Source organism: Adiantum capillus-veneris, chromosome 25 (assembly GCF_014529385.1).
Source record: "Adiantum capillus-veneris isolate H3 chromosome 25, ASM1452938v2, whole genome shotgun sequence".
NCBI lineage: Eukaryota > Viridiplantae > Streptophyta > Polypodiopsida > Polypodiales > Pteridaceae > Adiantum > Adiantum capillus-veneris.
In genome coordinates this window covers 141,808,832-141,822,596 of record NC_140955.1, presented here as the reverse complement: position 1 = coordinate 141,822,596, position 13,765 = coordinate 141,808,832, and the positions used below count along the sequence as shown (strand labels likewise).

The following is a 13,765-nucleotide window of genomic DNA, read 5'->3' as shown; positions in this document are numbered from 1 at the left end:
CCTAATGGGGATTTTTGAAAATGTTACAGATCAGCCAATTTCTGATGCAAATGTACATGATGTACTTGATGAGGAAAGGGTTGAGAATCAGCAGGCTAAACGTATGCCAAAATGGCTGGTACAGACTTTACGCAGCAATAAATTGGATGCACCTTTGTCTAGTCGTACTCGTTCAGGTTCTCGCCATGCATCTTATGCATCAGATTGCTATGCTTTGGTTGTTTTTAGTTTATGTGATGTTGAGAAACCTCTGTATTTTGATGAAGCACAAAATTCAAAAAATTAGATGGCTACCATGCAATCACAATATGATGCACTTATAGAATATGACACATGGACTTTATGTGAATTGCCTCTTGGCAAAAAGGCCATTGGTACAAAATGGGTTTACAAGTTGAAACGCAAGCCGGATGGTTAGATTGTTGGCTATAAGGCTCTACTTGTTGCAAAAGGCTATGCGCAGCAAAAAGGCATAGATTATAAAGAGACTTTTGCTCTCACTTGTTGTATGACTACTGTGCATTTTCTATGTGTATTGAGAGCTCATTTTGGTTGGGATGTACATCAATCATACATTGTTACTGCTTTCTTGAATGATGACATATTTGAGAAAGTTTATGTACAGTTTTGTCAAGAAAGGATAAGAGGATAAAGTGTACAAATGTAAGAAAGCTTTGAATGGGTTGAAGCAATCTCCTCAAACTTGGTATGAGAAAGCTAACACTCATTTGGTCAAACAAGGATTTCGTAACAGTCCAACAGAAAGCACTTTGTATTTAAAGCGTGAGGGCGATGTACTTCTTATCGTTGTTCTATACGTGGATGATTTGTTGATCACTTGTCCGAATGAGACACATATTTTTGAATTTACGGCTGATTTGAATGATACTTTCACGATGAAAGATTTGGGATTGTTGCATCATTACTTGGACATACAATTTAAGCAGTGTGATGGTGGTATTGCCTTGTGTCAGACAAGTTACATAGAGACATTACTATGTAAGTTTGGACTTGAGGATTGCAAACCTATTGCCACTCCCATGGAAACATGTTTGAAATTGAGTCTCCATGATGCTAGTGATCCTGCCGATGTCACTCTTTACCAAACTTTTATTGGATGCGTTATTTATGTATGCAACACGAGGCCGAATATCCAGTTTGTAGTCTCACAGGTCAGCAGATTTATGTATAGCCCAGGGTCTAAGCATTGGGAGGTTGTCAAGCGGATCTTTTCCTACTTGAGTAGCACTTTACATCTTGGGTTGTTTTATCCCAAGGGGGGATCATTGCCGCCACATTTACATGCTTTTTTGACTTAGATTAAACTAGTTGACACACGAGTGTCTACGAGTGGTTTTTGTTTCATACTCGATAGTTCATGTATCTCATTGTTGAGCAAGAAGTAACTTACTATGGCCCCTTCTAGTCGTGAGGCTGAGTACAGAGCAGTCTTCACAGCTACAGTTGAGTGAATATGGCTCAGACATCTTATGGCAAGACAATGCCAACACCATCTTCACTGACAGCCAGAGCACATTGATAGTTGCGAAGAACCCAATTTTTCATGCTCGCACAAAGCACATTGAGGTGCCTTACCACTATGCCGAGGAGAAACTCTCAGCAAGAGGGATCAACTTGGCTTATGTGCCAACACATGATAACCTTCTAGATCTTTTCACAAAAGCATTGTCTAATGAGAAGTTCGAAGCATTCCGTAAAGCTTTGGGCTTACTCCCCTTTGTGGACTCATCATGTCCTCCAGGCATGGCACTTCTCTATACTTTATGTGCCAACTCTCGTTCATCGCATCACTCCTACGGGGGATTTGTTACCATATACATGTAGTATTGATTTGTGTGAACACACTTAGGGCCGTCAGGGCATCTAGGGGGTTTTTTCCCTCATGCATTGTATATACGGCCATCACTCTAGGGCTATCTTATCTTTCCATTGCACAATAAGTAATACACTCTCTGGTGTGTGCCTTGAGCTTCCTTCGTCTTCTCCAAGCTCTTTGTGTTTTCCTACAACCCTATTTCCAACACCTCAAGTATTCAATGGTGTACTACACAATGGGGAGCTAAATATTTTTTGTTCATATTGGTTGAAGTTTGTGTAGGAGCTCTGATTTCACTATGCAATATGCATCCACTAAAACTATTCTACCATGGTGTTAAGAGTAGGGAGAGGAAGCACGGGCCTGCATTGCAAAGCACGGGCTTTTTTGGTAGATTTAATCATTAATGCTTGCAATTTGAAAGGATGCGCCGATGTGGCAATATTCTGAAGGTCAACACGTGCATGTAAATGCCTCATAAAATTGTTAGACAATGGTTCTTTTAAGTTCTTTTAAGCAAAGTACTTTGCACTGCCAAGTGTACTTTTTGAAAGCACAGAAAGGATTTGTGAGCTTCAGGTTATTTATCTAAGATGCAAAGTAATAACGTCTATGCAGATGCAATCACTTATGCCTTCATCCTGAAGGCACTTGGCATTATGCGAGAAGTAGATATGGACAGACAAATTCAGGATGATAATTGTTAAATGTAGAAAATTCAATGAATTTTGAAACCAGGAGAATTTATTGATGAGCTTTGGGATGCCATCACTTGAAATGTATTGATCATAGACTGCCCATCAGGGAAAACCAAGAGCCATTGAGAAGGTAGCGTATCTTGAAATCATGTGAGTGCAATGTAGCCGAGAATGGCCAACGAGACAATAATTTAGAAAGGGGTTGCTACTGAGAAAAAAATTGCATATTATAGAAGCAAGCATCGGTTATCTAAATTGTACGTGGGAGTGCAACAATAAGTGTATCTTGGAATGCAAATGCATTGAAGTGTTTCATTAAAGATTACAAAAAGAGGGTTCTCTCCTAATAAGGATTATTTGTCGCAATGGTTGGTCACGATGCATTGCTTGGAAATGTCTCGTAGGATGTACACAAGAGTAAGCATACTAGTCTTTCAAATAGATGTAGTCACCACTGGCTACATCAACATAAGATTACCCAAAACGGCCACAATAAATTTAATAGAAGATTTTCATACAGGGGGTTATTGAAACAAGAGTTGAGCTTGGACATGCTTACGTGCACGTGTATGTAAAAGTGATGCTCAATGAGTACTTCCATCCAGGATGTGATTACTAAGAAAGCAATGATCACAAAACAAGCATCATAGGGTGGGATGGTGGGCTTTGAAAGTACTCGGCAGCACGAGAGCTACCAAGAAGAGCCTATGAGTGCATGATTAAGGAGCTTGGGGTCTCTCCTCTCATTGAGCTTGGAGAAGACATGATTTCTTATTAACATTTAAGGATAAATTCTGAATTTAAACTGCCAGAAGAGCATGTGGTTTCACATTAGTTAAGAGCACTTGCAAGTTGAGAAAGAAACAGGCCCCTTCAAAATTATGCATTATCCAATTGGCAAAGGAAGGTAGGCCAACCAAGCTGAATACTGTAGAGCAAGGGGAAGCTATGAAAGAGAAATAGTTGAGGGGCACCTTAGGATGCCTATTTGCCATTATGCCATCTACCCTTTCTTAACTATAACCCATGACAAAATTCTAGAAACCATCTTTACTCTGCATACTTCACACATTATTCCCAATCCAAACCACGAATAAGAGCTGTGTCCCACCAAGCTCCATTACAAAAGCTTGTAGACTGAAACTGCCAGAGAAAGGACAATCAGAATTCAGAAAGAGTTCAAAAATCAGCTCTTTAGCTAGCAACTGACGGTCCGTTAGCATGTACATTGTGAAGCACCACCGTTAAAAGAAACTTGTAGGTGAGCTTTAAAAGGATATAGGCATTGACTATTTGCAGAGGGCATTTGTTGCAAGCCTTGTACTCGCACACCCTTCATAACTTACAAGGAATTGTGAGCCAGCCCAACCACAATGACAAGGTTGCTTTACAATCACCTGTTTTAATGTAGCACCTTCCTCACCGTCCAGGAGAACAGGCATGCACAAGACGGCAAGAGTGCCATCACCTGCATGTCAAAAAGGTTTTGAGCCCTTGAGCAGTAAAAAGGCCTCTTGCCCTGCGCTGTATATGGCATGTTGAGCAACATCCTCTTGCGGCCAGCTAAGACGTGGTGACAGGAGCTTCGGCAACACCATTTGGCGAGGCTTGGGGAGCCTGTTAAATCAAGAGTTTAGGCATTAGATTCTGCATCCAATAACTTGGATGAGAACGTGAATAGGCTCGCTTCATGTGTTACCTTGGGTTGGAGAATCTTTTGACTTTCCTCAAAATATTGGTTTGGGTGATTGATGCCCGCACATGAGGACCCATGTGTGGCCTCAAAAGTGATAGAGCAAGCAAGCTGCCAAAAACAAATACCATGTTAGCAGCTTGTTCAGATAATGACTCTCCACTCATCATAGCTATGATGACTCTCCACTCATCATAGCTACCAAGCAGTCTCTCATAGTACCTGGTAGTGACGATTGCGGACTTTCTCCATTATGTCGTCCAATGCTCTTCCCCCCAGATGGAGGCTCCCCAGAGCAACTCGCAGATTATCTTCACTGCCATAATAGCCCCATTGTACTTAAGATCATGCCTACACCAAAGCTAGTGAAGATAAGAGGTGATCGATAATATCAGAACCTGAAATGTCGGTAGGGGCAGCCATGGTGATCGCCCACACCAGGGGTAGATAAGATGACCTTGTTGCAGGAGAATGGAGTGTAATCCTGTGCAATGATGACAAAACCAGTCACAAGAGCCCAAAATGTACTATAAACATCCCAGAAAATCCCATGGGAGACATTTTACCGTTCGCTTGCCCTCTTTTCCGTAGTTATGCCTAACGTTGTAAGCATACTCTTTGTCAAATTTCTCTACGCCTACCTGTACCAAAAGAGTTGAGTTTACTGCCTAACCAAACTCTTCGACCTTTGAAAGAACTAGGCATAGAATGTAGACCTTTTGACTAAATTCAGAACGCCAAAAGGCAAGAGCATCCTCCAACTTCAGCCCCACACCCTGCAAAGCAACAGAAGAACAGAAATGATTCAAAGAGATAGGTAACTAGGGCTGATTTTCAGGGGAAGCACAATCCTCAAACTCCTTTGGCACAAAGTGACTCCAACCACAAACTGTTGATACACCTATTGCTTAACAGCCCAGCCCAATTGGTGAGAATTGCCCAACATGGTGAGTCAAAACCCAAGTTCTAAAATTAGCTCTAAAGGCCTCTAAATGACAAGTATTTATTGACTCGTAACATCAAAAAAACTTGGAACCATAGGCACTTTCGACAATTTTTGAGTCCTAATTGGGTTTATGCCACTATAATGAAAGAAGCCATGAGCTCACCTTCAAAAAAAGTCCGAGTTGTTGTCTGCCTCCATGTTTCAAATGGTGTTCCTCTCGTAGCTGCAAGCAAAAGTGTGTGAAAGAAATGCCCATTGGCTGTGCATTTAAAGTATTTTACACTCCCCCCATCCATCCCATCCCACTTATCAAGATATGCAGAATTGGTGAATAAAAAGAGAGCTACAGAAGCCTACTTTGAAGAACAAATGCCGCATGCACAAAGGAAATGAAGTTTTTGCAAGGCTGTCAATGTCCTGCAAATTAACTTCCGTTTTGACCTTTGCCTGTAAGAATTTCAACTGGTCAAATTGAGGCGAATGGCACATTCAAATCTAAATAAAAAATGGCTTCATTGCTCATATTTATGAATAACAATCGCAAAAAGCTCCTTCACCTGAGAGTAATCCGGTCCTAGATAGCGAGAGCTTAAAGCTTCTACTATCTACAGAAATTAAACCTAACACGTAGTGAGCCAAGGCTCTATTTACTAGTTTAAACCAACAGACAAACATTCCACTCACTAACCGGTGTCAAGCGATCAGCCTCCTCCTCAGCAATCATAGCCATCCATTTTCTGTGCAGCAAGGAATACTTAGGAGTCTATTGAATTTGCTCGGTACAGAGAAGGCTCAAAAGAAGAATGAGAAACAGAATGTTGTTCCATATCACAGTAAAGAAAAAATACACCCCACTAACTCTGAACCAGTAAACACTTCATTCTCATTCTACTGTATTGCTGTCCTGTTGCTGTGCCTACTTCCAACCCTTGAGTTTGGAAAATGAGGCTTGAAAATGCATCTGAGCGTTGAATAACGTCTTGAGAAGAGTACGTATTCCCAAAAACATGGAAAGATATCAGAAGCTCCTGGCTACATTTGCATCGAACATATAGCCATTCCATGCAATTATTTGTTCTGCAACCTTACTTGTAAGGCATTTTTCAGTTGAAAACCAGATGAGAACTCACAATGGTCTGCCTCAAGATGTGAAATAATAGCGAAGAGATCGAAATAGGTAAAGAACGAATAGATACAACAAATAGAATACAAAGGTCGAATAAAATTACAGACTCGATTGAAGAAACTATTATTAAGACTTTTTAAAGGAATCAGCAGAGGTAAAGAAGCAAAAGATATAATAAAAAGAATATGGAGGTCAAATACTATAATTACTCTCACAGACTGATTGAAGAAAGTGCTATTAAGGCCTTTTAGCAGGCCGAAACCTTACTGGAAGCATCGACATTCCTACATAATCATTCAAGGAGCACCACAGCAGGTGATACATCTCATGGTATCTCATACAATCTTGAGTTGAAGATACTTCATTTTTAGAATTTACACTCACCTGTTAGTTAAAACCAGGGCTTTTGATAGCTTACTGCGGAATTGGCCTACAACGAGAGATGCTAGCTGAAAAAGAAAAACAAAAATGAGTAGATAAGCATGACTGTTCCGCCAGAAACTTCTAACACAATTGATTAGTTTATAAAGAGCAAATATCATACCTGGGTGCTGGGAACAAATGCTAGGCCCTTGTGAATGTACACTTTTCTTCCTGAGACAAGTTCAGGAACCTCTTCGAATGGAACCTAAAAGCATAAAAATCAACACCCGAGACCTAATATGTCTGAATGTAGCATCAAATAGGCGAAAGTCAACTGGGACGAAAAGCTAGACTAAGTTATATTATAGCTGAAACGATAGCAACCAGAAAAGACTAGCAGAACAAAAAGCAACCAGATTGCTGAAATATTTGTCCCCAGAAAAAGCAACCACAGTAACCTGGAGAAAAGCCTTTAGCACCCACCTTGTAAAATTTACTGTCAGCTGTACACAACAGTACCGGGTTTCAGTGATCATCAAGATCCCATCATACGCTTTATGTACGGCACTATTATGAACAAAAATTCATACCATTGGGTACTGGTTGATTCAAAGACCTTGCAACTTGCCCAAGCTTGTCCTTGACAGACTGCAAACAGAAACTTGAGAATTTGAGGCAACATCACCCGTACTTGGAAATCAATAAAAGCAAAATTCGGGGTCCATAAGTCAACCAAGATAAAACATGTCAAGGACACTCACACTTCTTGGTAAATAGCAATCCCATCAAAACCTTTTCCATGTAATAGATTTTATTTAACTTTTGACCAAGCATAGCCAGGAATGCTACAAAGTAGTTGTGACTCATCTAGAAGATTACCGTGCTCAAAGAGCATACTTTCATCCTAAAGAGCAAGAAACTAGTGATTCAGAGAAAGGTCTTGCTGGCACGGGAAAGGTCTGTAAAATGAAACTAGTGATTCAGAGAATGGTCTTGCTGGCACGTGAAAGGACTGTAAAATGATAAATCACCTAAATTTGCCACAGTACGATAGAACTCTTGAGTGTGATGTTAAGACCCGCTCTCAACCAAACTCCCGTGTTTGAGGAAACCATGTAATAACTAGGTTCGCCCTATCATAGGCTGAAGCCAGAAATGAAATGAAATGTTATATTAACGTCTTCAAAAGGCCAAAATGACCTATGAGACTAGACTGATACAATAGTGGTGGATCTAATACTATGTATAGTACAAAACAAAATGAACTAAAATAAAAGCTAAAAGCTAAAATGAACATGAGTCTCCGAGGATGTCCGCATTGGGCACTGTTTGAGGATGTACTACATCGGTCGTTGAAGAATATCGTCTATGTCTGTGCTGGTAAATAGTCGTATTGGACGTCTCCCATGCCACGCTAGAATAGTATTGATCCTCCGATGGAGCCTCCGTCGATGTCATGGTGGCCCTCGTAGACGTGGGCGTCTAGCTCTCCCAAGCTCAATGGCTCTATCAATCTATACACCTTTGGTATAGGTGGACTTTGAAGTCTGTTGTGAAGCTTCTCATTTGACTGCTAAGTCTTTGCCCTAAAAAAATCAGTGATTTCCCTCTGTGAATGTCTCCCACTATCCAATCTCTTGAGGAGACGGTCCTCAGATGTAACTCTGTCTCTGGCTCTATATGACGGAACTGGCAAATCCTGGCTTTTGCTGGTACTCTCCTAAATCTACCAATTTCAATCTCTAGTTGGTGTGATGATGTGCACATTGTTAGAAAATGGGACGTAGCTAAATAGATATTTCAGTAGCTTGCTTAATGGAGAGAGACAAATTTTCACACACGAGAGATTATAGAGAGAGAGAGAGAGAGCACACACGATATACGTGGTTCACTCAATGTGGGCTACATCCACGAGAAAGCAACCCTTAATGGCTTTAGTACTTCAAACAAGAAGTAGGTTACAAAGGGATTATACCCTTAATAGAGCTCCCGCCTTACTTCACTCTCACCACCTCACACCCACCTTGTTGCATCAACTTCACACTCCAAAATGCGTGTAGAAATGGCCTCCTTTTATAGGCCAAAAGGGCTTCTCTCTCAAGAGAGGCAGCCGTGTGTAACCGCTCGTGTGTAGACAAGTCCCAATTGGACTCTTCAATCCGCCCATGTGTGCCCGTCCCTCACCTTGTAGCTCGAAAAACAGGGAGGGTACAAGCTCTGAGTAGGGCCCAACTGAGATGAGAACCTCCAGTCGCGTGAAGGCCCCCATCCATGTGGACGTTGTTGACTCGAAAGGTGTGAGCCACTCAGCTGGTACTGTCTCTGAGATGTCCTGACACATGCTCTGCACCCCTCTCATGCCCTGAAGCTCCTTTGACAAGACTGAAAATTGTAGCCAATCACCTAAAGTGCGTGCTGGGCCCTCTACCATGGGACAAACATGAGGCCGACTACCAACCAAGTGGCCTCTTTGAGTGCTAACCATGGGATTCCAAACAAGGGGCTGTATCAGGCGCTCCTCCGTGCAAGTAGACTGACGTTTCTCTAGGCCTCTCTGTAGCTGCTCCCAGGATCAGAGCAGATCGCAACGAAGCGGTCCTCCAATCTCCTGCTGAAGCCGACTCTGTGCATCTCTGTGAAAATCCATCTGGTTGAAGGTCACCAAGAGCCTCCAGCTTGAGACACTCTAGCACTAAGCCGCTGAAGCAAGATCCTTCGAGGGCTCCTCTCTTGAAAGAAGTCCTCTGATGATAAACTTCCCTAGAAGGCCTCTGCTCTGCTGTGCTGGGTCTATGATCCCCAACCCTCCCTGAGAACAAGAAAGAATGATGACCTGCCATGCCACTTTGGCCCGGGCTATCTGAGTGCCACGCCCTGACCAAAGGAAGTTCTTGATCAACCTCTCTACCTGGCTGATGCAAGAACTCGAAAAGATCCAACAAGAAGTGATGTACCACATAGTAGCCAACAACACCTGGTTGGCCACTACAACTCTGCCTGCCAAAGAAAGTCGTGTGGAGCTCCAATGTAACAACTTCCTCCTGATGGACAGGAGGGAGGGAGCAATCTGCTACTCGGGAGACAAGTCCAAGCCAACCTGACAACCCCAAGTATCGAATTGCAATCCCTAGGGGAATCCATCTGAAACCCTCACCTGGCATCCAATCAGGCGTAGGAGCACTACCAACCGAGAAAGCCACTATCTTTCTCCAATTGATCAATGCGCCTGATGCACAACAAAAAGTCTCAAGAGCTTGCTCACACCTGTGAAGGTTGGCCTCCTGGCCATCCAAGTACAAGGCTGAGTCGTTTGCAAACTAAGCATCCAGTAGCTCATCTCCCCGAATAGGGAGCGCTAAGCCACGCAAACCAACCTGCTGTGAAACCAAAAACCTGCTCATCGCCTTAGCATAGAACAGAAAGAGGAAGGGGGCAAGAGGGCAACCCTGTCTGACCGACCGTGTGAGCATGAAACAATCACCTCTACCTCCTGACAACAGTACCTGACTATGTGCCCGTCTGTACAGAGCTTACACACCACTGATCCAAGCATTTGAGAAGCCCATCCTACGTAGAGTGCCCTCCAAAAAGTCCCAGTCAACTCTATCGTAGGCCTTCTCAAAATCGAGAAGAAGAATCACCAGATCCCCACCACGAAGCGGCGCGAGGACAGAAGCCTCCCAAAAAGTAAAGATGTTGTCAAGGATACTACGCTCCTTGACAAAACCTGTATGTGTCCCATGTATAATGCTCTCTAGAAGTGGTTGAATATTCAAACTCAGAGCCTTGGCAAGAATTTTGTAAGATGAGTTGAGGATGGTGATGGGTCGCCACTGTCGAATCTCATCCAAGGAGCCACCCTCCTTGGGAATGAGGTAAATTAGACCCTCACTCATGCTGTCAGGCATCTCTCCTGTGTGTAGATGTACTGAAAAGCACTGCAGAGATTTGAGCCAAGCAAGTCCCAGTACTCCAAGAAAAAGCTGGGAGTCAAACCATCCTCACCTGGACAGCTACCACACGGCACGAGGGAGTGCTCTAAGAGCCCTGTGTAGCTTCTCTAGCTGAAGAGGTAGCTCAAGTCTCTGGCGCATCTCCTCAGTCACAAGACAAGGCATCTGTGTCCACACCTGCTCTCTGCATGCATCCTGACGCTCTAACTGAGGCTCTGCACACAGTAGATCACGGGAGAAGTCACTAGCAACTGCACGCATGTCCTCTAGCTCTAAAGCGACTGACCCATTGGGCCTCCTCAACTGACTGACCTTGGTATGCTGTATGTCGGGGTCACACTGCCTCAAAGAAAGCGCCTGTCACTCTGTCACCCACATGGGTCCACTGAGATGCCTGACGATGGAAAGCAAACTCATGGCGCCTCTCCTCTGTGCTGACGAGCTCCTAGCGAGCCTGCTCCAACTGCTCCTCCAACCAAGGACTGACTGGATGCTGCTCCTACATCCTCTGCACAAAAGCAACGCCCCATCAGAGACGCTGCTCCTCCTCTCTCATTGTAGCCAGGCGAGTTGAAGACTCCTGAAGAAAGAGACGACTAAGCTGAGCAAGTCTTGAGGCCACTCTATCAACAAGAGAATCCTGCATGTCTAAGCTCTCTGTCCAAAGAGCCACCACACGCTCTTTGAGCACAGAGTCCAGCAAGACCCTCTCAAGGATGCGAAGCATCGTGCTCCCCATCCTCTGTCTATCAATCACTGTGAGGATCATTGTTGCATGGTCCGAAAATGTCACGTGCACATGGTTGTGTGCCACGTGGACATACTTCATTGACTTCCAAAGCCAATTTTCCCCTTCTTCCTAGATAGGGATGTCTAGAATCCTAGGAGGATTAGTACCGGCAATTTTGTGAGCCTGTTCGCAGGACCTGCATGTCCGGACTAATCCGGTTTTCCAGTTTGGAACCCTCTTGCATAAATGGTTTGTATACACGTTTTGACAGATGTTATTACACTAAGGTGAGCATCTGGCATGACGAGCATGTAGTTCTAGGTTAGAGGAATCCGACGTGTCAGACCGCGCGTCGATCGGATTCCCAAGTGGGCAAATGTGTGACCAACAAATAAATCATTTTATGATTTATTTGTTGGGACAATTGGTGGACAGTTGCCCTACCTAAGGCCTAAGTAATACTTAAGGCCTATTCTTCTCCTATGAAGGGACCCAAGGAGCTAGCGCTAAATTCATTCACAAGACTACAACTTCAGCCAGCGTTTTGGAGGAAGAAGTTAATTCAGCCAGTGTTTTCAAGCAATCATCCCTAGCGTTTTGGGAAGGCAGCAATAGCCAGCGTTTTCAAGCAATCAACCCTAGCGTTTTGGGAAGGCAGCAACAGCCAGCGTTTTTCAGTCTCGGCCCCTGGCGTTTTCAGGACAGCAACAAAAACAGCCAGCTTTTATTGCTTCCAGCCCAAGTGCTTCAGCAGTAGCAGATCAGCCCTGGTTTTCAGCCCATCCCTTGCCGGGTGTGCAAGAGATCCGTAGCAGTTCCCATTGACGGATGCGGTTCGGTACTTCGGCAGCCATTGATCCCTCCTCTCGGCAATTCCCTCGCCGAAAACAAGTGCTCCATTGCTGTCCATCATCGGCCTCGTCAAGATCTGCGTTTTCAGCCCATCATCATTCTCACATCGGAAGTGCAAATCAGCCCGTGGTGGTCATCCACGATTCCCACATCGAGAAAGATCCAAGGTGCATCGAATCAACCCCAGAGGTGCCTCATCTTGAGGAGTTACCGCGGCGACATTCCCTAATCGAGTCGGTAGAGTCTGCATTAAAGTATTGCATTGTGTATACATTCCATTACGCAATCTAAAGCAAATACCACATCGGTAACAGTGTGGGGGGGCCTTGAGAGGGTTGGTTGGGACCCCATCGAGTGTCGGTCTCTTCTTCTCTCTCTTTCTCTCTCCCTCTACACATCTCTATTGCATTCTCTCAACCCCTCTTCAGGGGAACATAAAAGGAACATTCATTGAAGTACAAAGTATTCACTAACGCAAGGAAAGAAGGAAAGGATTTTGTGGAAGTGTAAACTAGATCTTCACCATTTTAATTCCGTTGCACCTGACAGAAAAGGAAGTCCCAACCAAAATGCCAATTGTCCAACCCAAGTCACAGAAGTGATCAGTAGTGTAGAAGTGATCTATCCGAGATAGATTCACTCCTCCCACTCTGCGGTCCGAACGAGAGAAGGCCAGCCAGGCTGTCTGGGGGCCTCACAAAGATAGAATGCTGCCACACATCTAAAAGCCGCAGTCATACAAAACCTCTCCCAAGCTGCCAACTTAACTACATGCACAGTAGTATGGCTACCACCAATCCTATCAGAGGGATCCTCCAACATGTTGAAGTCGCCCCCAATGCACCCTTGCTCTGCCTGCGGCAGAGACTGAACAATCTGAGACCAAAACTCTGCACGTGCACTCGCCACATTGGGCGCATAGACGTTCAGGAAGCCCACGAGGGCAACCCTGAACCTGCATAGTGATTCACCGAGCCTTGCCTTGCACAATAATCCCTCTGCCCACAATGGCCTGCTATAAAGAATCCACAATAGTCATACATACCCCGCCCTGCCTCCAGGTCCAAATGCAACTGACCATAAAGTCTCATATCGTCCACGCAAAAGCTGACCACAACGTCTAATGCAGATGATGCTCATGTAGCATAAGAAGGTCAATCTCTCCTCCCACAAGGCATCGTTGAAGCTCCTAACGCAGTCAGCCCCTCTGACACAGAAACTGGGGCCCCCCTAATCCCTGTACGTTCCATGAGACGATCCTCATGGGGAGCCGAGAGAACTGATGTTGCAGCAACAGCTAACCGTGCTATCTTCGAGGCAAGCTTGGATGGGAGTAATCCGCATCCTTGTGATAGGCGTGACTGCAAAGAGTGTCTAGCCCAAGCCCAAGTAGAACGAGCCGTGCGCAAAGCAACCTCCTCTGTCCAGGAGTCCTCATGTATGTGTACATAGCATGGCGGGCTCTGCGTGTCAACAAAGAAGTGAACCATAATGTGTCTACATCCTACTGCGTCTGGAGGTGTCACAGAAAATGGCCAACCGCCATAGAGTCCAAAGCAAGCTTGTA

At 44.3% G+C, this 13,765-nt stretch overlaps 1 protein-coding gene across 1 annotated transcript in view; it reads right to left on the bottom strand.

Annotated features, from left to right (window-relative positions):
- Window positions 1-3,392: 3,392 nt before the first annotated feature.
- Window positions 3,393-13,765, bottom strand: part of EMB2813 (DNA primase, large subunit family) — a 69,249-nt gene continuing 58,876 nt past the window's right edge. The window contains exons 6-19 of the mRNA XM_086500352.1: window positions 7,254-7,311; window positions 7,147-7,166; window positions 6,845-6,928; window positions 6,685-6,749; window positions 5,863-5,911; window positions 5,732-5,779; window positions 5,532-5,621; window positions 5,338-5,397; window positions 4,945-5,004; window positions 4,795-4,869; window positions 4,627-4,712; window positions 4,451-4,544; window positions 4,235-4,339; window positions 3,393-4,152 (exon numbers count right to left, since the gene is read on the bottom strand). Of these exons, the coding sequence (XP_086356478.1) occupies window positions 4,099-4,152; window positions 4,235-4,339; window positions 4,451-4,544; window positions 4,627-4,712; window positions 4,795-4,869; window positions 4,945-5,004; window positions 5,338-5,397; window positions 5,532-5,621; window positions 5,732-5,779; window positions 5,863-5,911; window positions 6,685-6,749; window positions 6,845-6,928; window positions 7,147-7,166; window positions 7,254-7,311 (948 nt within the window). The 3' untranslated portion in view covers window positions 3,393-4,098. The remainder of the gene's footprint in view (window positions 4,153-4,234; window positions 4,340-4,450; window positions 4,545-4,626; window positions 4,713-4,794; window positions 4,870-4,944; window positions 5,005-5,337; window positions 5,398-5,531; window positions 5,622-5,731; window positions 5,780-5,862; window positions 5,912-6,684; window positions 6,750-6,844; window positions 6,929-7,146; window positions 7,167-7,253; window positions 7,312-13,765) is intronic.